Source organism: Salmo salar, chromosome 23 (genome assembly GCF_965601325.2).
Source record: "Salmo salar chromosome 23, fSalSal1, whole genome shotgun sequence".
Lineage (NCBI taxonomy): Eukaryota > Metazoa > Chordata > Actinopteri > Salmoniformes > Salmonidae > Salmo > Salmo salar.
This window is the reverse complement of record NC_138313.1, coordinates 39,151,610-39,177,287: the sequence shown is the minus strand read 5'-3', so window position 1 is coordinate 39,177,287 and position 25,678 is coordinate 39,151,610. Positions and strand designations below refer to the sequence as shown.

Here is a 25,678-nt window from a genome sequence, read left to right as displayed (position 1 = left end):
CCAAAAATGTAATCAGTAACGTAACTTTTGGATTACCCAAACTCAGTAACGTAATCTGATTACATTCCGTTACTTTTAGATTACTTTCCTCTTAAGAGGCATTAGAAGAAGACAAAAATGTATGTTAGTAATTGAACGACATCTATAGCAGGATAAATCTGTGTTAAAGTTTACATAGCTGGCCATATATGGATGTTACATTTTACTTCATGGACTGGTTATGTAGGCTTCTTCTAAGCCATCACTTTCTACTACATATAATAATATGATTATATTATATATTTAAAAACCAAAGTCTATCAGAATTCCAGTCATTCCAATAAATGTTATACCCCTTGATCTTCAAGAATAGGACTTGGAAATATGGAAGTATAGATTAGCCAAATTGTTTTACCTGAGAATGACCCCAAAACGAGGGACTTATTAGCCAGCCCTACTCCGTTGTTTATGATTTAGTTGTCATAGAGGACTGATTGGGCTCATTGATTCGAGTTGAAAAATAAATGCTGGGCTCATTGAATGGCATGCTTTGAGCACTACTGAAAAGTGTTATTTACATGTAAAAAATGAATGCCATATGCTGCATTTGGCCTATTGTTTATAGGCCTATTGTTTACCTTTTTGTTGGTGACACTTTGATATCTTGATAATATGCAGCTGTTTAAAGGGCAAATTCACAGATGAAACAATAACAAAACGTTGCCCTGCCTCTGTTTTGGTAAAAAGATGAGGGATAGGCCTGGAGAAATGTAATCACTCTCAGATTAATAGACAGAGCTATGGATGCAAGGACTGACCATGATATCACAATTATTGTTTTAACCATGTTATGAGGCTATACAGTGTTTGTTTACATTTACAATGTTTACAAACATTTGATAAAAACAAGCTTATATTTTGGGTTCTTATGGAGTGTGACAGTTGAACTAAGCTCATGAGGCATTTATAAGTTATGCTCTTCAAGAATCAATGGATATATATATATGTATAGATATATACACACTACCATTCAAAAGTTTGGGCTCACTTAGAAATGTCCTTGTTTTCCATGAAAACATACATGAAATTAGTTGCAAAATGAATAGGAAATATATTCAAGACGTTGACAAGGTAATAAATAATGATTTTTAATTGAAATAATAATTGTGTCCTTTGCTTTCGTCAAAGAATTCTGCGTTTGCAGCAATTACAGCCTTGCAGACCTTTGGCATTCTAGTTGTCAATTTGTTTAGGTAATCTGAAGAGATTTCACCCCATGCTTCCTGTAGCACCTCCCACAAGTTGGATTGGCTTGATGGGCACTTCTTACGTACCATACGGTCAAGCTGCTCCCACAACAGCTCAATAGGGTTGAGATCCGGTGACTGTGCTAGTCATTCCATTATTGACAGAATACCAGCTGACTGCTTCTTCCCTAAATAGTTCTTGCATAGTTTGGAGCTGTACTTTGGGTCATTGTCCTGTTGTAGGAGGAAATTAGCTCCAATTAAGCGCCGTCCACAGGGTATGGCATAGCGTTGCAAAATGGAGTGATAGCCTTCTTTAAGAATCCCTTTTACCCTGTTCAAATCTTTACCACCACCAAAGCACCCCCAGACCATCAATTTGCCTCCACCATGCTTGACAGATGGCGTCAAGCACTCCTCCAGCATCTTTTCATTTTTCTGCGTCTCACGAATGTTCTTCTTTGTGATCCGAACCCTCAAACTTAGATTCATCTGTCCATAAAACTTTTTTCCAATCTTCCTCTGTCCAGTATCTGTGTTCTTTTGCCCATCTCAATTTTTTATTTTTAGTGGCTAGTCTGAGATATGTCTTTTTTTTTGCACCTCTGCCTAGAAGGCCAGCATCCCGGACGTTGAGACTGGTGTTTTGCGGGTACTATTTCATGAAGCTGACAGTTGAGGACCCTGTGAGGCGTCTGTTTCACAAACTAGACACTCTATTGTACTTGTCTTCTTGCTCAGTTGTGCACCGGGGCCTCCCCCTATTTCTATTCTGGTTAGAGCCAGTTTGCGCTGTTCTGTGAAGGGAGTAGTACACAGTGTTGTACGAGATCTTCAGTTTCTTGGCAATTTCTCGCATGGAATAGCCTTCATTTCTCAGAACAAGAATAGACTGACGAGTTTCAGAAGAAAGTTCTTTGTTTCTGGTCATTTTGAGCCTGTAAACCCACAAATGCTGATGCTCCAGATACTCAACTAGTCTAAAGAAGGCTTGCTTTTTTTAGCCAGAACAACAATAATTGCAAAAGGGTTTTCTAATGATCAATTAGCCTTTTAAAATGATAAACTTGGATTAGCTAACACAACGTGCCGTTGGAACACAGGACTGATGGTTGCTGATAATGGGCCTCTGTACGCCTATGTAGATATTTCATAAACAAATCTGCCTTTTCCAGCTACAATAGTCATTTACAACATTAACAATGCCTACACTGTATTACTGATCAATTTGATGTTATTTTAATGGACCAAAAATTATTTTCTTTCAAAACAAGGACATTTCTAAGTGACCCCAAACTTTTGAACGGTAGTGTGTATATATAAATTACATATAATTTATAAATGTGTCCATTAGGCCTATGGATTTTTTTTATTTTTATCAGCATGAATTAGATTGAGCAATAAAAGCCCCACTTGTATTCCATAGGCTTGGATCTGCACTATGCAGCTGTTGCAAGAGCGCATTTTTCACTGGCTGTCCACTGGTTTCAAAAACAATGATTGATAGGCAGCTTAAACTTCTTGAATTCAACCATTATTGGGTTCAAATACACATTTAGATTTGTGCAAAAAGCTAAATGAGAGAGCAGCAGTGTGATTCACATCAATGCGTTATGTAGATATCAATAATAAGTGATATCCGTATCGACGTAGACTACAACCCTACTGTCATCCTTACCTCCAAGCATTTATTCAAGTTGGATAACCTTTGGATGCCGACAGCAGTCGCACCATTGGAAGACATAGCTTGGACTGTAGCCTACAAAAGCCTATTTTTGCTCTTTTCCCGCGATCCATCAAACACATTTGGTGTATCATCCTAGTGGTCACTGACTTGTGGTCAGACTCGCTCAGGTGGAACAAACTTAAACCTGAGCCTTTTTTCAATGCTGATTTGAATGTCATTGAGAAAACAGAGAAGTGTCAAAGAATTTTTTTGGAAAGTAATCCTCAAAATGATCATCTAGTTTTTCAAAAGTATCAGTAATCTGATTACAATATTTTAGCTGGAAACGTAAGGGATTACAGTTACCCTTTTTGTGTAATCCCTTACATGTAACAGATTACATGTAATCCGTTTGTCACGTCCTGACCAGTAAATAGGTTATTTGTTATTGTAGTTTGGTCAGGACGTGGCAGGGGGTGTTTGTTTTATGTGTTTCATTTTTTGGGGGGTTTATGTTCTATGTTAGTCTATTTCTATGTCTGTGTCTAGTTATTATATTTCTATGTTTAGTTTATTGGGTTGAACTTCAATTGGAGGCAGCTGTTCCTCGTTGCCTCTAATTGAAGGTCCTATTTAGTAGGGGTGTTTTTTCATGGGTTTTTGTGGGTAGTTGTTCCGTATGTAAACTGAGTGCCTTACAGGACTGTTTTTCGTCGTTGTTTTTGTTTAAGTGTTTGTTTTGATTTTCTTCGTAATAAAAGAAGATGAGCATACAAATTCCCGCTGCGCCTTAGTCCCATCCTTATGACGAGCGTGACACCGTTACTCCCCAACCCTGCTCCTCATTGCCACCGGATGAGTCCTGGAACATATTTCAGTCTGTGCTTGCAAAACAGTCCTTTAGCGTAGCATCTGCGTCATCTGACCACTTCCGTTTTGAGCAAGTCACTGGTACTTCCTGCTTTAGTTTTTGCTTGTAAGCAGGAATCAGGAGGATAGAATTATGGTCAGATTTGCCAAATGGAGGGCGAGGGAGAGCTTTGTCCACGTCTCTGTACGCGTCTCTGTTTGAGGATTACAGGTGGTCTACAGTTTTTTCCCCTCTTGTTGCAGATGTAAGATGCTGGTAGAAATGAGGTAAAAACAGATTTAAGTCCCCGGCCACTAGGATCGCCGCCTCTGGATGAGCATTTTCTTCTTTGCTTATGGCCGTATACAGCTCATTGAGTGCGGTCTTAGTGCCAGCATGGGTTTGTTGTGGTAAATAAACAGCTAGAAAAAATATAGATGAAAATTATCTTGGTAAATAGTGTGGTCTACAGCTTATCATGAGGTATTCTACCTCAGGCAAGCAATACCGCGATACTTCCGTAATATTAGATTTCGCGCACCAGCTGTTATTGACAAATAGACACAGACTTCCACCCCTTGTCTTACCGGAGGCAGCTGTTCGGTCTTGCCGATGCATGGAAAAACCAGCCAACTGTATATTATCCATGTCGTTGTTCAGCCACGACTCGGTGAAACATAAGATATTACAGTTTTTAATGTCTCGTTGGTAGGATAGTCTTGATTGGAGCCTATCCAGTTTATTCTCCAATGGTTGCACATTGGCCAATAGGACTGATGTTAGAAGCGGGTTACCCACTCGCCAATGAATTTTCACAAGGCACCCAAACCTGCGTCCCTTGTATCGGCGTCTTCTCTTCATGCGAATGACAGGGATTTGGGCCTGGTCGGGTATGTGAAGTGAATCCTTCATGTTCGACTCATTAAAGAAAATATCTTCGTCCACTTCGAGGTTAGTAATCGGTTAGTAATCGCTATTATTAGACACAAGCCATTTATTGGTTGCTTTTTTCCCCCCCCAAAAGTTATTTTCAAATTGACCGTATGTTTCTGGTATAGGTATTTGTGTTGGTAATTACCCAATTGATAAGTTAACAGCTAATATGGTTGGTTTCACTGCTCATTTGTGCTGAAACGGGGAATTGAACATTGCCCATCTCACTAATAAATCACTGCTAAAGTACAACAGTGTTGCAGACATTATTTACTTTTCTTGTATGTTTGTGAGTGGAGGCTACTGAGGAGAGGACGGTTCATAATAATGTCAGGAACTGAGTAAATGGAATGGCATCAAACACATGGAAACCATGGGATTGATGTATTTGATACCATTCTACCTATTCCGCTCCAGCCATTACCACAAGCCCGTCCTCACCAACCTCCTGTGGTTTATATCAAATGAAAAGCAATTTAACAAATCCTCAAAAAATGCTTGCCACTATTTACCTTTCTCTTGCATTTGCCGGACCACAAAGTTACAGGCATGGCAGAGAGGACTATATGGCAGTTCATTCAGGTAACCAGCTACAACAACTGTGAACTCGTAAATCTCCGATTTCAGTGTGTTCAAGCCACCTGGAACTTGGGAAAAAACTAGCTCCAACTGGGAAAAATCTTTTGAATGGTCGTCTAACACGATATTCCAAGTGAGAAACTCTGGCATCTTTTTAGAGCTCTGAATTTCTGACCTGAAGATTACTGACGTCATGATTTGAACTCATTCTTTTCACAGATCAAAGTTGTCTTGAAAGCACTAAAAGTGGTCAGCAGGTGTCCGTCTCAATCCCAAATCACCCCTTTCCCTCAGCACTCCATTTGCACATTCACGCGCACCTCTGTCATATGCACAAGTGTCCCAAAGCTGAGGGAGAGAAAAGTGTTTGTAGGGGCTAATTAGACCCTCCGGTAGCCACTTCGACCAAGCCAGCAAGGCTGCAGGCTCCAGAGCGTAGTGGTGTCCCAACACACATCGCGATATGTTTGGAGTTTGCACAATTTCATACAAAAGAGTGGAGAGGGAATTTGTTGATTAGAATTTCATGTTTGTTATATTATATGAAAGTGGAACATAAATTGCATCATTCAATTCACAAGTATGTCCTGATGTTGATGGGTTTATTGATCCCCTCAGAACTCTGAAAGTCTCCCTCTAAGTTTCGTCAACAACGAGTGAAAATGGAGGGCTCTCTGAGCGAGTTGGTAGGGGCGAGGGGGTGGTTTGGGATTCACAGTGTGCCCTGCTCTATCCATCATCTGCTTCAACCTGAGGAGAAAGTTATGCTCACAGATCTCATGTAATAATTCAGCTCATGAAATAATACATTCATTCACGCATGCCAATTTTTAGAGTAGGCTACATAAGGACACACTCAATACTGTCAGGAACATTGCTCACATCATCAGCTGATTCAACAGTGGCCCAATTTGTATCATCTTGTCCAACAACCAGTAATAATGGACATGTCATCCACCCCACCTGAGAACATACATTTTGGGGGGATTTATATCAAGAAAAACAATAAAGGGAATAGACTAAGACCACCATTTTGTGAACGAGGAAAATACCATTTAAAACAAGCCGGCAAAGACCCAAGGTTCTGAAATGGCGGGTCGCTTACATCTACTAGAATCCTCTGGAATGGGTAGAAGAGTGTCCCTCCAGATTATGCAATTGTTCTCATCCATGCAGGACTTGTGGACGTGTCTGGTGCAATTAATCAGTATGGGTGCAATTCATCAGTACTTTAAGTCAATGTAATGCTAACATTTATGAGATTTATTTATGAGATTCCCTAAACACGGCACTTCGATACAGCTACGACCGGAAGTGAAATTATCATAGCAGATTAGGAGAATTTACGCAGCAGGTTAGGAGAATTAACGTAGCAGATTAGAATTATGTTAAGGTTAGGAAAAGGGTTAGGGTTAGCGAAAATACTTTCCTAACCTGGTCCGAAAAATGCAAGCTCAATAGCAGTGGTGGAAAAATTACCCAATTGCCATACTTGAGTAAAGGTAAAGATACCTTAATATAAAATGACTCAAGTAAAAGTGAAAGTCAAGTAAAATACTACTTGAGTAAAAGTCTAAATGTATTTGGTTTATAATAAAAGTTAAGTATCAAAAGTAAATGTCATTTATCAAATATATTTAATTATCAAAAGCAAAAGTATAAATAATTTCAAAGGACTTATATTACGCAAACCAGACGCCATAATTTTCTGTTTTTTAAATGTATTTACGGATAGCCATGGACACGCTCCAACACTCAGACATTTACAAACAAAGCATTTGTTTAGTGAGTCCACCAGATCAGAGGCAGTACAGATGACCAGGGATGTTCTCTTGATAAGTGTGTGAATTAGACCATTTTATTGTCCTGCTAAGCATTCTAAATGTATTGAGTACTTTTGGGTGAAGGAAAATGTATGGAGTAAAAAGTACATCATTTTCTTTAGGAATGTAGTGAAGTAAAAGTAAAAGTTGTCCAAAATATAAATAGTAAAGTACAGATACCCCAAAAAACTACTTAAGTAGTACTTTCAAGTATTTTTACTTAAGTACTTTACACCACTGCTCAAAAGCTACATGATCTTTCAGGTTTTGTATTTGAAATGAGATAAGTCCCACCAACTAACACTTTTATAAAGATGACACTGACTGACCAGAGAGCAGAGCTCTCCTAAAACCCTCATTTAATAACACTTTAGGTGACTACAGATCAGAGCCAATGGCTTGAGGGAATGAAGCGATACCTAGCTACAACGAGAGGATGAGAAGGATAAAGGATTCCAGAGTGGGGGAATATAGAAGGTGAATGGACGAATTTGAAAATGGAATATGAATCTTGAATGATAGATCGAAAAAAAGAGGAAAGCCTAGTGGTTTTATTGTTGTTTGATCAAGAGGTTCTCCGGACTCATGTAAAACTTGGGTATGTGGGATATGCGGTGAGACCGTGTGTACAGAAGCTGCTGCAGTGTTACAATTGTAAAAAGTTTGGACATGTGGCAAGTGTTTGTCGAAGGAATAAATATGCCGTAGTTGATGAAGCATGTTGCTGTAATTGTGATGGGAATCATGTTCACTTGTTCCCAGAGTGTCCTGTAAAGATGAAGGAGGTCGTAGTAGCTAGGATCAGGGCTATCCAACAGGTCTCCTATGTGGAGGCAGTGAAAATAGCTGAAGGAGCCAGCAGAGAAGAGATGGTAGTGAATGCCCCACAGTCTGCAGTGAATGCCCCACAGTCTGCAGTGAATGCCCCACAATCTGCAGTGATAAGAGCGTCTGCTAAATGACGTAAATGTAAATGTAAAATGAATGCCCCACAGTCTGCAGTGAATGCCGTTCAGGAGAAGGATCCCGAAACACAAACAGTGAAGAAGGTGGACTTTGTTGACTTTACTGCGCAAGTGATAAATTGCACTGGACAAACGAATAAAAAATCTAAGAAACTTGACATCATTGTGAAGGCTGCAAATATATTTCTGGATATCCAGAACTTTTCAGACACAATGTTACAGGGAATATTGAATGAAGCATTCCCCCCCTCCCAGGTTCCAGAGCCTGTGTAAGGATCTGAATAGACATTTGAATCCAACTGAAGGAGTACAGTCTTTTTTTGTTTTTGTTGAATATTATAAGTATTTTTTTTAACCCTTCCCTTCTCCCTTATATTTTGAGTTAAAGTTGATCAGTTTTCACCCCATCCAGTAGGTGGTAGCATGCACCTCTAAAGTTGTGTGCAGACCGCCTAATATCATAGAAGAAGAAGAAAAAAGAAGAAGAAGACCAGAGGGAGGAGGCGCTCTGTGTCACGCAACTTGGGTCAAGATCTCTTTCTTGCTTTGCTCTTAGGAATGGGGCGCCATTGAAAGGAGTGGTTTATGGGCAGTGTTAATTGTGGAGGTGGTATCAATTGAAGTTGAAAATTCCTGGTGATTGTGACGACCACTGTTTGGTGCGACGTAGAACCGCTGGGGAGCGTGGTGAAACAGGAGTTATTGTCAGTCATGTTGAGTTTTGAGTCAGAGACTCTAGCAGAAAAAGTCATGTTAGGATATATCTGTTATCCTGTTAGAGCTTTTGTGGAGCATCCACTGTGCTGTTTCAGGTGCAACGTTTATGGCCATGTTGCAGCAGTGTAGGAGGGAGATTCCAAGATGTGTGCAGGAGGGCATGGAACAGAGGATTGTGAAGAATTGGTGGATAAAGTTGTGTGTCACCTGTAGGGGTGCTCATGTTGCTGGGGATCAGAAGTGTCCGATGCGAGAGAGGCAGGTTGAAGTGGCCAGAGTCAGAATAGTGCAGATATGCTGAGGCAGTGAAGAAAGTGGAGGAGGAAGGGTCAAGGGTGAGGGATCCTGAGAGGATCCCAGTGAGCAGTAGATCTGTGCCAGCACAGAGGGATAGGGCAACGAGTGAGTTATGCTTAAGTAAGGTTGGCTTCTTATAGCATTCATAGCAATGGTTATCAACTGTACGGTAGAAATGGAACATAAATCACAGAGAATATGCTGTGGTGGCAGCTGCAGAGAAGTATTTGGCCATACAAGATTTGATTTCAGAAGAGTTACAGGGTGTGTTGAGGGATGGCATCCCGTCCTCCCAGGCCGTTGGCATGGTGCAAGAGCAGATGCTGTCAAATTAGTGGAATGGGGTAGTGGGTATTTAATGAGTGTAGGCGCAAGGTGCAGAGAAGTATTTTATTTTATTTTTTCTTGTAACTTTATTTAACTAGGCAAGTCAGTTAAGAACAAATTCTTATTTACAATTTACAATGTCTTATCCGGTGTCCTGTGTGTATTTAAATATGCTCTCTCTAATTCTCTCTTTCTGTCTTTCTCTCGGAGGACCTGAGCCCTAGGACCATGCCTCAGGACTACCTGGTATGATGACTCCTTGCTGTCCCCAGTCCACCTGGCCGTGCTGCTGCTCCAGTTTCAACTGCTCTGCCTGCGGCTATGGAACCCTGACCTGTTCACCGGACGTGCTTGTTGCACCCTCGACAACTACTATGATTATTATTATTTGACCATGCTGGTCATTTATGAACATTTTAACATTTTAACATTTTGACCATGTTCTGTTATAATATCCACCCTGCACAGCCAGAAGAGGACTGGCCACCCCTCATAGCCTGGTTCCTCTCTAGGTTTCTTCCTAGGTTTTTGGCCTTTCTAGGGAGTTTTTCCTAGGGAGTTTTTCCTAGCCACCGTGCTTCTTTCACATGCTTTGCTTGCTGTTTGGGGTTTTAGGCTGGGTTTCTGTACAGCACTTTGAGAATATCAGCTGATGTACGAAGGGCTATATAAAAATAAATTTGATTTGATTTGATTTGATTTGATTTGACAGTTTACCGTGGCCAAACCAGGACGACGCTGGGCCAATTATGCACTGCCCTATGGGACTCCCAATCACAGCCAGATGTGATACAGCCTGGATTCAAACCAGGGACTGTAGTGACGCCTCTTGCACTGAGATGCAGTGCCTTAGACCGCTACACAACTCGGGAGACCTGGTGCATGAGATTTTACTGCAGAAGAGTTAATGGGTTTTTTATTTTTATTTTGATGAAATAGTGGTATATAGGTGTCGGGTTAGTTGGTGGTACATGTTTTTCATTTTAGGAACAGGAATAATGAAAAGAATTTAATGTAGGTAGGTTGAGACAGGCCTCACAATTTAGTACAGTGTTTCAAACCTTTGGTCCTCAAGTACCCCCAACAGTACACATTTTTTGTTGTAACACATCATTCAGCATATTGAGGGCTTGATCATTAGTTGACAAGTTCAATCAGATGTGCTTGTCCAGAGTTACAATAAAAAGGCTGTTGCTGAGTGCATAAGTGGTGGGGAGGGCGGGGTGTGTGTGTCTGTGTGTGTGTGTGTGTGTGTGTTGAGACTGCTGCAGGCAGCTGAGTCACGTGAGAGGAGCCAGAGCAGCACGCGCACACGTAATGACATCTTTTTACCAGTTGTACTGTAGCTATTTCGATGATCATTATGGTGACAGCTACTGCATCTCCAACCCTTTCTCCATAAAACATACTAACGCTTTAGAACTGATGCGCGTCAACAAATAGGACGACAATGCGCAGGATCAATTTGCTCGGAGGTCGACTTTGCTTGTCAAGGCATGTCAAGCAAATGGTTTAAACGCATCGAGTGCTGCGCGAGGGGAAATGTTCAATGGAAGTTATGGAATTCCCCGACGTGCTTCTGATACGGGAAAAAGTCCACAATCAAGCTGACATTGAATGTGGAGTGGGATACATCTGTTGGCCATTAAGTAGCCTATTCATTTATATGCCTACGTCGGTTACCATTTGATACAATAAATATGTTGACGTGAAGATATCACTGGAGTCAGTGCAAATCAATTTGTGCCACTTTTGTAGCCTACATTGAGCTGGCAAACATATTTAATAAATAGCCTATAACATAAGGTTTATTGTTGTTGTAGCCTTGTGTTATTATGCCATTTTTAATGGCCATGTTTAGTTAAGTAATGACATTGGAAGTTATCAATTGTGATCACGGTCAGTTCTATCGCACTTGTCGATCAGCTGTTGTTAGAATGCATTAGATTGAAGGTAATTACCGTCAATAAGATTTAAAAATGTTGAAAAAAATCACTGACAATTGTCTACAAGAATAGACCTATTCAGTTCATATCCATATTATTAATATGTGATTCACTGATTACGACCTGTTGGGTTTTATTTCACTTATTAGATGTGATGCATTACCATTTACAGTAGATGTTGGCCTAAGTATGAACGGACTGTAATGCACTAAGAGGTTTATATTGTATTAACACAGATTGAGCAACATATAATAGACATGACTAACGGGAGGGGATGGTAGAATGGAAGATAGCTGTAGCACAAAAGCAGAAACTGTCCTAACTGTAGCATAAAAACAGGCACTGTCCTTGAGTGTCTGACTCGGTTACACACACGAAGATAAGCTAGAAGACAACTATGCCTGTCAACAAAGATGCATCTAGAGGCTGGGACCAGCCTGCACGCCAACGATAGGCTGGAGTAAGTCTAAACCACACCCAACCCTCTACTATGACAGGCCCTCAGGGAGAGGGACCTACGTCTGTCAAGAAGTATTTAAGGAAGAACTTATGATGTCATTTCAGTTCTGTGTCTGCCCTGCGTGGTGTTACAGGGAGCCCGTATATACGAACTTCATATTTACCATTTAAATGTTTGCTTCATTAAATACATAACTAAAGGAATTCTATTGAGTTAACTGTTTTATTCCAATACCAGATTGAATTGACGCAACTCGACAGACCCCATCCTCGATAGCCTATTCTAGCAGGCTATTGGGCAACAGAAGCACTTCTCATCTCGAAATCGCCATGCCTCGCTATTCATGTTAAATAAATTTGTCTATCAATTTGAACTAATCAAGCTGCTAAATCGTTCATTTTACAGCTTGCCTAGGCTACTGTAGGTTATCAGCAGCTATAGGATACCTGCATCTAGCTAACCAAACCATGGCAAACTTTAATTACAAACTTGAAATGACAAGTCAATCTCACAAATAGGCAATTGTATAACGGGTTATAGTCTTAACATCTTGCACATATCCAAATAACGGCAGAAAAAAGCCTAACATTCTTTTGAGGTTTGCCCAAGTGTTTATTGCACAGATATTTCGAGCTCCCCTGTCCAACTTTCATCCCTCAAACTCTCCTGTTGGATTTATCTATAGTTATCCACATGCCGCATAAGGGATTTATTTACAATCTTCAGTCAAACGTGTTGTCTTTAGGGCAAAAAATAACCTGCCAGTATGTTTAACAGCAGAGAAAACCACCTAAATGATATTTTTTCAACTTGAAATTTGATGACTTTTCCTAGAGTGACCCCGACATTAGAAAAAGTGAAACATCGCTTTTGTTCATATTTCCATGAAGGCTGTACACAACCAGGGTACAAAGATTGTCTTAGGGTCATTTTTGACCCAGATATAAAATCATTTACACACCACAAAAACCACAAAGATACACACACACACATACAATGAGAAATTGAAATTGTGTGCTGCTGATTGAACTCAGACAAAACTAAAACATTCTTGTGCATGTGCAGCATCCCTCCTCCATGACCCCACACATGACTCAAGTTCACAGACAAAATAAAAACAATTTCAGACAAAATAAACATTTATTGAAAGCATTGTGTACTAATGGGGAATGCAGTCAGAGGCTATAACAGTGCTGCAGATGACAGTCCCCCCAGTTCTCTATTTGCTGAAGCCATGAGTGCACGTTTCAGTTCCCAACAGGTTGTAGATCAGATTTTTTCAGACGTCCAGGAGGAACAAGAGAACAATGATTTAGAAGAGGACGAGGAATCTGAGGAAGAAGATGGGGAAGAATACAACCCAGAGCACGATGCATCATCTTCAGATGAAGAAGAAATCCCCCAAACTGAAGAGAGACATTTTTGTCAAAGAACAGCAAATAACATGGTCCTTGTCACCATATGACAACCAGTGCAGGATGGCAGCGCAAAATGTCGTAAGGATGACCCCAGGGCCCACAAGACATGCAGTTGCCCATGCCCAGTATATCGCCTCAACATTCTACAAGTTGATCACACCAACCATCAAAAAAATCATCCTGGAGATGACAAATTTGAGGGTTTCCGTAAATATGGAGACAACTGGAAAAGGATGGATGAGATTGACCTGCGTGCCTACATAGGGCTGCTAATCTTAGCGGATGTGTATAGGCCCCGAGGCGAGGCTACATGTAGTTTCTGGGATGCAGAGTGGTAGGGCGACTTTCTGTGCCACGATGCCACTGAAAGTCTTTCACACTTTCTCAAGAATGCTACAATTTGATAACTGTGAGTCAACAGTTATCAATTTATAGCTTACAGTTGCAGGAGGATGACTGCCTGCAATTAATCAGTATGGGTGCAATTCATCAGTACTTTAAGTCAATGTAATGCTAACATTTATGAGATGTATTTATGAGATTCCCTAAACACGGCACTTCGATACAGCTACGACCGGAAGTGAAATTATCATAGCAGATTAGGAGAATTTACGCAGCAAGTTAGGAGAATTAACGTAGCAGATTAGAATTATGTTAAGGTTAGGAAAAGGGTTAGGGTTAGCGAAAATACTTTCCTAACCTGCTCCGAAAAATGCAAGCTCAATAGCAGTGGTGGAAAAAGTACCCAATTGCCATACTTGAGTAAAGGTAAAGATACCTTAATATAAAATGACTCAAGTAAAAGTGAAAGTCACCAAGTCCTCCACCAAACTTTACAGTTGGCACTATGCATTGGGGCAGGTAGCGTTCTCCTGCCATCCGCCAATCCCAAATTTGGCCAACCCCAGACTCGTCCGTCGGACTACCAGATGGTGAAGCGTGATTCATCACTCGAGAGAACGCGTTTCCACTGCTGCAGAGTCCAATGGCGGTGAGCTTTACATCACTCCAGCCGCCGCTTGGCATTGCGTATGGTGATCTGTGGCTTGTGTGCAGCTGTTCAGCCATGGAAACCCGTTTCATGAAGCTCCCAACAAACAGTTCTTGTGCTGACGTTGCTTCCAGAGGCAGTTTGTAACTCGGCAGTGAGTGTTGCAAAAGAGGACAGACGCTCTACGTGCTTCAGCACTTGGCGATTCAGTTCTGTGAGCTTGTGTGGCCTAACACTTCGCAGCTGAGCTGTTGTTGCTCCTAGACATTACCACTTCACAATAACAGCACTTACAGTTGACCGGGGAAGCTCTAGCAGGGCAGAAATTTGACGAACTGACTTGTTGGAAAGGTGACATCCTATGACTGTGTCATGTTCAAAGTCACTGAGCTCTTCAGTAAGGCCATTCTATTGCCAATGTTTGTCTATGGACATTGTTTGGATGTGTACTCTATTTTATACACCTGTCAGCAACGGGTGTGGCTGAAATAGCCGAATCCAATCATTTGATGGGGTGTCCACATACTTTTGTATATACAGTGTATTCGGAAAGTTTTCAGATCACTTGATTTTTTCCACATTTTGTTACGTTACATCCTTATTCTAAAATGTATTAAATAGTTTTTTCCAACCGATCAATCTAAACACAATACCCCACAATGACAAATCAAAAACAGGTTTTTAGAATTTTTTGCAAATGCATTAAAATAAATAAAATATTACATTAACATAAGTATTCAGACCCTTTACTCAGTACTTTGTTGAAGCAACTTTGAAAGCAATTACAGCCTTGAGTCTTTGGGTATGATGCTACATGCTTGGCAACCCTGTATTTGGGGAGTTTCTATTTCATTTTGTTTCAAATCCTCATTTTGGGGATTTAGGAGTTTGCCATGTGAAATCCTTTGTTCTCTCTATGTGTCTCTTTCTGCACGGCCAGGGGGAGAGAGCCTCCTCCAGGAATTTACGACCTGAGATAACAGAACCTGAGAGAGAGAGAGAGAGACTAGCTATACCCAAAAAGGGCCATGACATGAGTCAGCAGAAAGTTTCAGTTAAAGGGTACAGCCTATAATGACCTTCAGACACAAAACAGCCCACATTGTACAGTTCATATACTGGTAACAGGTATTACAATATAGCTATTGCTTTTACCGTGTCAGCAGAAAGTTTCAGTTATAGTTTGTCATCAGAGGAACACAGGCTCAACTTCTCTTCTTTTCTATTATGAGAGTGTCAGAGCATTTGTTTTAGAGGACATTTCCACTACAACAATCTGTGACATGAATTCTGTTCCTGTGTTGACTGTAAAACCATGGAGAGCCCTCTTTGATGAGAAGTTCCATGTGGTTGTGGGGAACTTACCACCGACACAGGAGGTCACACTACATTCTTTACATCAGTCTGAAGACACAGACTACTGGGAGGCGTTTGGGAACTATGTCAGTGATGCTCAGGGAAGGGACACAGGTGAGATATATTATTTCATCACATCTTTAACCAATATCTAAAGAAACACCTCTAAATTCCAATGGGAAACATTCTGTAATGATGTAATTTTTCCTTTATTCATCTACTTCAAGAATATAGAAAAACAAACATTGCAGGAGATGTATTTGTGTCTGTAAGGAATTTTTTCTATTTTTTAACTAGGCAAGTCAGTTAAGAACAAATTCTTAATTACAATGACGGCCTAGGAACAGTTGGTTAACTGCCTTGTTCAGGGGCACAGCGACAGATTTTTACCTTATCAGCACGGGGATTCGATCTAGCAACCATTCGGATCCTGCCCTGCCATCAGGTATGTTACAGCTATGAGCTACATACAGCTGCCATCAGGTATGTTACAGCTATGAGCTACATACAGCTGCCATCAGGTATGTTAAAGCTATGAGCTACATACAGCTGCCATCAGGTATGTTACAGCTATGAGCTACATACAGCTGCCATCAGGTATGTTACAGCTATGAGCTACATACAGCTGTCATCAGGTATGTTAAAGCTATGAGCTACATACAGCTGCCATCAGGTATGTTAAAGCTATGAGCTACATACAGCTGTCATCAGGTATGTTACAGCTATGAGCTACATACAGCTGTCATCAGGTATGTTACAGCTATGAGCTACATACAGCTGCCATCAGGTATGTTACAGCTATGAGCTACATACAGCTGTCATCAGGTATGTTACAGCTATGAGCTACATACAGCTGCCATCAGGTATGTTACAGCTATGAGCTACATACAGCTGCCATCAGGTATGTTACAGCTATGAGCTACATACAGCTGTCATCAGGTATGTTAAAGCTATGAGCTACATACAGCTGCCACCAGGTATATTACAGCTATGAGCTATTTCATATTTTGTGGCACAGAATAACTATATTGAGTATAACTATGTTGAATATGACCATGCTCTCTTGTAGAAACAAACAATAATGTTTTTGTCATGTCATCCTGAAGGTCCCGGACCCTTCCCTGGAGTTTTAGATATGTGGGGAGGTGGTGGCAGCCTGGTGGAATATCGAGCTGCTCTCTTGGCATCCCACGGTTTTGCTGCCATGACGATAATCTACCTCTTCCCAGACCATAAGAAAAACACTACCATTGGCTACCCTTACTTTGAGGTTTGTTTGTCTGCACAATTTTCTTGTGGAAATCATGGTTGATGCACAGCCATTCAGTTTTTCTGTAAGTGTGTGTGTGTGTGTGTGTATATACTCTATGGGCTAACAACGCTACATAATACCTGTGGTTGTTTGTTTGCTAGCTTGAATCCTTACTGTACCCAATCAGTACTTAATTGAGGCCTTTGGAATCAGGTCAGAGTGTTCCATGAAGGTGGATATCAGCACACTCACCACCATGCTGTCTCACCATGCTGTCTCATGTAGCGCCAGGAAATAAAAGTCCCATGCATCAGATAATTGCTAAATATGAACCCATACCCCCCACACACAATTACCTCTGCACGTCTTATGTCAACATTTCTATCTGAGACTTGTCTTAATCTACAGTATATCTTGTCTGGAGAAAATGTTGATGAATGCAGACATATTGGTGAATTTGCTCATACGAAAGATTGAGCAAATTTGTGCTGCTAAAGACTGATGAAAGAATCCCAAGGACTTTGAGAACAACTCTCATACATATTGTACATCTCATATCTCATCTCAGAATGCTTTCAGACTACCGCAGGATCACCCTCTAGTGGCCACTGACAGAATTGCTCTACTTGGCATTTCCGCTGCTGTCCCAGTGGTTCTATCCATCACCGCCTACTCAAAAACTGTAAAGGTAAGTCCCTATGCAACTCTGTCATTTTTTTGATTTCATGAATAAACACATATACATATTCGCTTGCACCAGACCAAAATGTCACCGAAATACTCACCATCATTGAGTATGCGTATTTTTGGGAATATCACAAAGTTACTTGCCACATTAATATCAGAGAAAAGTTGCATTGTTGTCTATCAGTCCTTTTATTGTGTATATATGTTTCTCTGTCAGGAACATTTGTAGCATTAACACATAAAATGTAGTATTATTATTACGATGACTAAATCTCTGTCTACTCCTTTTAGCCAAGATGTTGTGTTTGCATCAGTGGCACCCATACTGGCCGAATTGAAGCCACCCAGTCCATTGCAGAAGCCTATAGTAGGATAGAAAAGTGAGTTGATACTTAATGTTTTTAATTTATGTGTGTCTCATTACATAGCCTATTTTTTTAAAGAAGAAAAGTACTGTTTGACTTGGTTAAAGGGCATTACCTTTGCCCTCGCATTTGCAGACTGTACAAAAAGGCCTGTCGAGATGAGAAGAATCACATCATCTGGAGGGACGTTTTTCTACCTATTCCTGAAGATATAGACCTGAAAGTAGAAGTAAGATATCTGTTATGTACAGAAAGACCCTTCAGTCCTCTGCTCTTGTTTGGATGATTGTAGTGAGGGAAATGTATCCCACACAGGAGGACAGGATGATAAGGACCTCTAAAAGATTACGCTGGAGAACTCAACCAATACTGGGAACAGTTTCACACTTTCTCCAGTCCTATGATGATCCTCCAGTATCTCACAAGATTGAGGGCTCAGAAGTATTGTTGTGTCTGTCAATATTCAATGTTCAGTTCAGCTCCGTTTTGTTTTATTCTGTCCTCAGATGGGGAGGATAACATGTCCTCTGCTGCTGGTTGTTGGACAAGATGATCAGAATAACGCCACTGTCGAATCAGCTGATGATGTGAGTTACTGTATGCATCATAAATGCTGTTAAAATACAAAAGAACAATGAGTTGAGAAGTCTTTTAGGTGAAAATATGAAATGATCCTCGTACTAATCTCCATCCTTTTCTCCTCCTCAGATGAAGCAGATGATGGAGAGAGCAGGCAACAGTAACCTGCTGACCACTCTGTCCTACCCTGGGGCTGGTCACCTGATTGAAATGCCGTATAGTCCCCACTGCAAGGTTTCATCCTTTCTGAAGCCGTTAAGCAGAGAGAGAGGTGCCTTTCGGAAGTCTGATCATTCATGTAGACAGTCTGTGCATAATTAGTTATTGTGCTTTGCCACACCTGATTCAACTAGTCAAGGAATCATCAACCTACAGTTCTATGTTCTTATTATGTTAAGTAAGGCTATTTATGTTACTTGAACATAGCAGTCATTTCATATAGGTCTACATTACACAGTCATAAGAATACCATGTCTCAAATGTCTTAAATCTGAAGCAGTTATTCCAACTTGTTGCAGTGTTGGCACTGTGGGGAGGCCTCACCAAACCTCACGCTGTTGCACAAGAAGACTCATGGGAGAAGATTCTAGGTTTTCTGCGAGAGCATCTCTGTCACAGTGTCAAACCCCATGTTCAGTCAAGATTGTGAGCATTGTCTTACGTCAGGTGGCGTCACTAATACGCACGGGAGAAGGTTTTCTCCGAGAGCATCTCTTCCAGACCGTTGAACCACAGTCTGGATTTTGAGTTCATCAACATACTGTAGAACAAAAATATGCTGAATTGACATTAAGATAGTAACAACCCAGATGCAGTGAAAGTGTACTACAGCATCAACCGCCACATTGAATCATGATAACAATGAAACATTTATTCACACAGATCTCAACTTACTTTTTAATCCTTTATGTACAACTCATGTCACTGAATTCAACATCTATTGTTACCGTACTTATTAAGAATGATAAAATGTACTAATTTATTCCTGATTTCAATATGCTTATGGACACCCTGTTATTAAATGTGTTAAACTACAGTAGAACTATATGACTGATTAGTTGATATTGATGCCATAAAATTAATGGAAACGGAATGCTTCTAAGAATTGTTTTTGCATATGTTACATTTATTGATTTAGCAGACGCTCTTATCCAGAGCAAGATACAGGATTTCATGTGTTGACGCTGGAGAGACGAAGCAGGTACGGGGTGTCAAACATTTAATTAAGAACGGGCATGGAACAAGACAGGAATAGCGTCAGCAAACTAATAATACAGACAAAAAACAATTCAATGCAGCAGCGTGGAGTAGAGCTGGGGAACTGACAAATATACTGCTAAAAAAAATAAAGGGAACACTTAAACAACACAATGTAACTCCAAGTCAATCACACTTCTGTGAAATCAAACTGTCCACTTAGGAAGCAACACTGATTGACAATAAATGTCACATGCTGTTGTGCAAATGGAATAGACAACAGGTGGAAATTATAGGTAATTAGCAAGACACCCCCAATAAAGGAGTGGTTCTGCAGGTGGTGACCACAGACCACTTCTCAGTTCCTATGCTTCCTGGCTGATCTTTTGGTCACTTTTGAATGCTGGTGGTGCTTTCACTCTAGTGGTAGCATGAGACAGAGTCTACAACCCACACAAGTGGCTCAGGTAGTGCAGCTCATCCAGGATGGCACATCAATGCGAGCTGTGGCAAGAAGGTTTGCTGTGTCTGTCAGCGTAGTGTCCAGAGCATGGATGCGCTACCAGGAGACAGGCCAGTACATCAGGAGACGTGGAGGAGGCCGTAGGAGGGCAACAACCCAGCAGCGGGACCGCTACCTCCGCCTTTGTGCAAGGAGGAGCAGGAGGAGCACTGCCAGAGCCCTGCAAAATGACCTCCAGCAGGCCACAAATGTGCATGTGTCTGCTCAAATGGTCAGAAAAAGACTCCATGAGCTCCATGACTCCAGGAGCATGCCCAGGCGTTGTAGGGAGGTCATACAGGCACGTGGAGGCCACACACATTACTGAGCCTAATTTTGACTTGTTTCAAGGACATTACATCAAAGTTGGATAAGCCTGTAGTGTGGTTTTCCACTTTAATTTTGAGTGTGACTCCAAATCCAGACCCATCATGGGTTGATAAATTGGATTTCCATTGATTATTTTTGTGTGATTTTGTTGTCAGCACATTCAACTATGTAAAGAAAAAAGTATTTAATAAGATTATTTCATTCATTCAGATCTAGGATGTGTTCTTTTAGTGTTCCCTTTATTTTTTTGTGCAGTGTATATGGGAGGAAATTAACAGGTGATAAGTGAGTCCATGTGAGTCCAATAATGCTGATGCGCCTGACGAGGGAAGGCAGGTGTGCGTGATGGATGGCAGGAGTGCGTGATGCAGGGCAACCTGGCGCCCTCAAGCGCCAGGGGGAGGGAAGAGCGGGAGCAGACGTGACACAGGAGCAATTAGGGTTAAGTGCCTTGCTCAAGGGCACATCGGCAGAATATCGGGGATTCAAACCAATGACCGTTCAGGTACTGGTCAAACGCTCTGAACCGCTAAGCTAATTGAAAAATTGTCACTTGCCACATCATCATGATGATGCATTTTGCTTCAACATCATCAGGATGATGCGTTATGCTTCATATGATGCATTTTGCTTCATCATGATGATGTGGCAAGTGACACTTTGCTTCTTCAAAATCCAATATCTTGAGAACTTGACTGCTGACATGCAAAACATTTTGGGACTGTATCAACAGTGGACTAATGAAAAAAAATCAGAAATATACTTTTTGCGTACATTTTTATTTTAAGATCATGTCCAGTCATTAGCAGTTTAATTAACATAAAAATGACAAAAATACAAAAACCAGAAACATGATGCGCAACCATGTATATGTTTAGACAAGAAAATAAATCCTGCTTTCTGTGGAACCAAAGACATCATTGTTTTATCCATGATGATATTTAGCAAAAACAATACATGGAAGCATTCAGTTTACATTCTGCTGACATGCAAAACATTTTGGGACTGTATTAACAGTTGAATAATGTAACAAATACCTAAAGTACACAACTGTGCAACATTTTTGTGGACCCGTTTTGGCCCGTGAGCACTACTTTCAAAACTACTAGTTGAAATGATACAAAACCTTTATAACGCATCTTTTACTTTTTTGTATTTTATTCTGATCCCCATTAGCTGTTGCTGAAAAAGCCACTACACTTCCTGGGGTCCACACAAAACATGACATAATACAGAACATCAATAGACAAGAACAGCTCAAGGACAGAGCAACACAAATTTTAAATAAGAAAAATAGAAAGAAAAAAAAGTTCCAACTGACAGTTACCCACACATCAGTACATATACACTATTCTTCAAAAGTTTGGAGTCACTGAGAAATGTCCTTGTTTTTGAAAGAAAAGCAAATTTTTTGTCCATTAAAATAACATCAAATTGATCAGAAATACAGTGTAGACATTGTTAATGTTGTAAATGACTATTGTAGCTGAAAATGGCTGATTTTCTATGGAATATCTACATAGACGTACAGAGGCCCATTATCAGCAACCATCCCTCCTGTGTTCCAATGGCATGTTGTGCTAGCTAATCCAAGTTTATCATTTTAAAAGGCTAATTGATCATTAGAAAACCCGTTTGCAATTACGTTAGCACAGCTGAAAACTGTCATTCTGATTAAAGAATCAATAAAACTCTCCTTCTTTAGACCAGTTGAGCAAAACACCAATCTCAATGTCAACAGTGAAGAGGAGACTCTGGGATGCTGGCCTTCTAGGCAGAGTTGCAAAGTAAAAACCATATCTCAGACTGGCCAATAAAAATAAAAGATTAAGATGGGTTAAATACACAGACACTGGACAGAGGAACTCTGCCTAGAAGTATCCCGGAGTCGACTTTACACTGTTGACGTTGAGACTGGTGTTTTGCGGGTACTATTTAATGAAGCTGACGGCTAATTTCAAAGCTGTGGCAAGTTTAGCGTTGTCATTTAGCACCTGTTGCTGTTGTAGACGAATTAACCTTGTCACGTGTCTATTTTATGTTTGCTTCTACAGGTAAACCCTGTCAGAACCCATAGTGTTCGGGTAGCCATCCAATGCGTCCTCTTTGTCAGCTAGGAATGTCTCAGTATCGTTTGGCTGACCTGGAATGGGGTCAAAGGTGAGGAAATTCTTCACGGGTTTGTCAAGGTTTCCACACCAAGCGGGCGGAGAGGGTTGGCTTCATCCTGTGGGGAAATTGGGGCCGAAAGGCCAAGAGGAGAAGCCAAGCTTTGGCTTTGTTGGTCAAGAGGCGCCATATTACTCAGTGCCGAATGGCCAAGAGGAGAAGACTGAGGGACACATGAGGGAGGCAAGGTCTGAAACGTATAGTCATCAGTCCTTTGAGTGTCGGGCTCCAGTTGCTTGGATGGGTAGTCACACTGTAGTGCGTGCCCATTCTGAACTTCCTCCAGATGGTACCTAAGGGTTTTATTTTGCTGCATTGCAGAGTCCACTTGAGCGCTTAGAGTACTGATTTTGGACACGTGAGTGTCGCACTTGCTCCTTTCGGTCTCAAACTTATCTGTAATAATTTGCAGATAGAGGTCTTGAGTCAGGAGCGAGAGATTCAGTGATGAGATTTCCTCCGTTTGCTTAGAAATCAATGTTTCCATCTTCATCACCTGAGTTCTCTCATAATTCATTTGGTCAGCGACTTCAATGAGTTCTGCTGATTTGTCATCCAACTTAGTCATTGTGTTCATTAACTGATCATCTTTGGTCTGCAACATGTTGAGTAGAACATTGTTACTTTGAGTAGCGTTCAACAAAACTGCATGCACGTTATCAAGTTGAGCGCGCCTGTTAGTAGATAACTCGTCAGATTTATCTAGTTTGGCGTGGACATGATCGTATTTAGTTTTGGCTAAATTGAGTTGTTCCTGTAGCATACGATTTTGTTCCTGTAGAAGAGAATTTGTTGAAGAGTTTGTGCTTGATCATCGTCATAAGTTTTTGCAAATACATTTAATTTTTCAGTTTTCAAACGCATTTCCATAGCTAGAATACGTTTTCCCTTTTCTGCATTTGTCAATGGTTTCCGGGTTCTCTCCACCTGTCCCTTTATGTTTACCATTACCTGCTCGTGATTCAGCTGTGCACTGCGGTATTGGACTGATGCCAATCTCGGATGGCAAGACATCAGGGCTAGACTGGAGAGAACCTTTACGAGGCCTGCGCCCGATGGTTGATTTTGGTGAGCGTTGTTCGCCATGTCTGCTGTTTTTCCACTAATGGCATAATTAGGGTTGGTATCGCTGATGAGGTCAGAGATCAATCCATTTATGGGTCGGGTGGGTGGGGTCTACCCCTTCCGATAGCTTGCACATTATTAGAACATTTGAAAGGAAAAATGTTATTCCTAATTTTCCAAAGTTTGGTTTTGGAATACGTTGGAAGCTGCAAAGATGATTTTCATCTATTTATAGTCGTTAATGAACCATCAGTACTGTACCAGTAATTTGGGAGTTGGACGTGAATGAATTTGCAAAAGCAAATTGAATTAATTAATCAATGATTATGATTAATCATACCTGGATAGGCTATCGGGGAATTAAACTTTAATTAACACGGGAAGTTGTTCATCTAGGTTACTATTGAAAAGTTTAAAATGTCTCATTTAATCGGAAGAACCTAAAAAGGTATGTTTGACAATTTAACTTATTAAATTGAATGAGACGATGAGATCCTATCAATTGGGATTGTCTGGATTATCATAAAAGTGTAGCCAGTAGTTTAAATGTTAGTTAACATTCACCACTAAGTTCAGCTCTCCCTAAGGCCAAAGCCTCGTGGGATTCCCGCTGGAAGCGGGACTTCCGTCAGTAATGAGGTTTAAGTTTGAGTTTATTTTATTTTTACAGGGACAGTGCACATTAATCAACGTTTTAGTAAGAGTGCCGGTTTTATCCAGCCGAGTGAGTGAGAGAGAGAGAGAGCGAGAGAGACTTTTTAGACTTTTGGTCTTTCTTTAATGAAACATTCTCATTTCATTTAAAACTCACCCCCCCCTCTTAGAAATAAAACCCCAAAATATATCCTGTACTGCATACATGTACCATACTCACCTTTCCAGCTACCACATGATACAAACCAACATCACAATACCCAAAACAATACCCACTCCTACAACCGTATATCCAAAACGTCTTCCCCAGCTATACAGACAGCCCCCCCAACACAACATATCTCCTCAAACATCTCCACACTTTTATCATTTAATAGAACTCAAACTCAACCCTAAGGCGCGCTGAGACCATCCCATTAAACAATAGTAAAGGGTCTGTTATCCCCCCACCTTTGACCAGTTTCCTCCTTGTTAGCCAAATAGCTAACTTTGCCTGAGCAAACAAAAAATTCAACAAAACACATTTGGCCTTCTCCTTACTCGAATACCTGTATCCCATTATAAACACCCCAACAGTAAAAACCTCCCCCAACCTCTCACACAGACATTCCAACAGAGACATTAGTGACATTAACCTGGTGCACACAGAAAACACATGAATAACAGTTTCTTTCATTTTACAGAAAGGACACTCCTGCCCGACTCCCAGTTCAACCCGTGCCAACCAGCTGTTAGTGGCCAGGGCTCCATGTAGAACCCTCCACTGGAGATCCATTGACCTCTTTGGTACTGGGGGTTTGTAAAGCCACCTCCATCTAAACCCCACCATACACTACGCCCCACATACCCCCTGCCACTGATGTGCCCTCACTCCTTTTCGGCTTCTAATGTTCCTAACCTTAACGCAGAGGTTGTAGAGGTCTTTACCTCCCACCCCTTCAAACTCCCCCAGGCTCGGAGTGTTAAAATCTAAGAAGTCCTCCAGACCCCCTTGCCAGTCTCCAGTCTCTGCCGTCACCTGCAGTGGCGGAAACATTGGTGGCCCCTCTCCCTTTGGCCGCTCAAACATCCCCCTCAGACAGTGCCTCTTGGACCTCCACCAGGAATCTCACCAGCAGCCTAAGAGACGTTATTCCTGTTTGTTGTGCCAAGACATCCGGGGTTTTCCACCCCTCCCCTCCCAGCAGTCGCAGGTCACCCAGGCTTTGTAAACCCCCTGCCATCAGTTGCCTCTGCAGGGTGGCCGACTGAACCAATCTCAAAGGGATGGCTGGGTTGTGGAAGATAGGCCCCTCCCACACCCACAGCCCAGGCTCCACACCCC

General features: G+C 41.1%; 1 protein-coding gene across 1 annotated transcript; it reads left to right on the top strand.

The window, feature by feature from the left end:
- The first annotated feature begins 15,277 nt into the window (after window positions 1–15,277).
- Window positions 15,278–19,520, top strand: LOC106584567 (peroxisomal succinyl-coenzyme A thioesterase). Its single transcript, XM_014170004.3, has 8 exons — window positions 15,278–15,668; window positions 16,661–16,824; window positions 17,375–17,494; window positions 17,785–17,873; window positions 17,994–18,087; window positions 18,365–18,445; window positions 18,567–18,708; window positions 18,956–19,520. Exons 1-8 carry the CDS (start codon window positions 15,482–15,484, stop codon window positions 19,084–19,086), a joined length of 1,008 nt encoding a protein of 335 aa, XP_014025479.3. The 5' UTR covers window positions 15,278–15,481; the 3' UTR covers window positions 19,087–19,520.
- Window positions 19,521–25,678: the final 6,158 nt, after the last annotated feature.

Coding starts and splice junctions, on each gene's coding strand:
- LOC106584567 (XM_014170004.3), top strand. CDS start 15,482: ATGAATTCTGTTCCTGTGTTGACTGTAAAACCATGGAGAGCCCTCTTT. Junction 17,874..17,993: donor GCCTATAGTAGGATAGAAAA/GTGAGTTGATAC, acceptor TCGCATTTGCAG/ACTGTACAAAAAGGCCTGTC. Junction 18,709..18,955: donor GCCGTTAAGCAGAGAGAGAG/GTGCCTTTCGGA, acceptor AACTTGTTGCAG/TGTTGGCACTGTGGGGAGGC.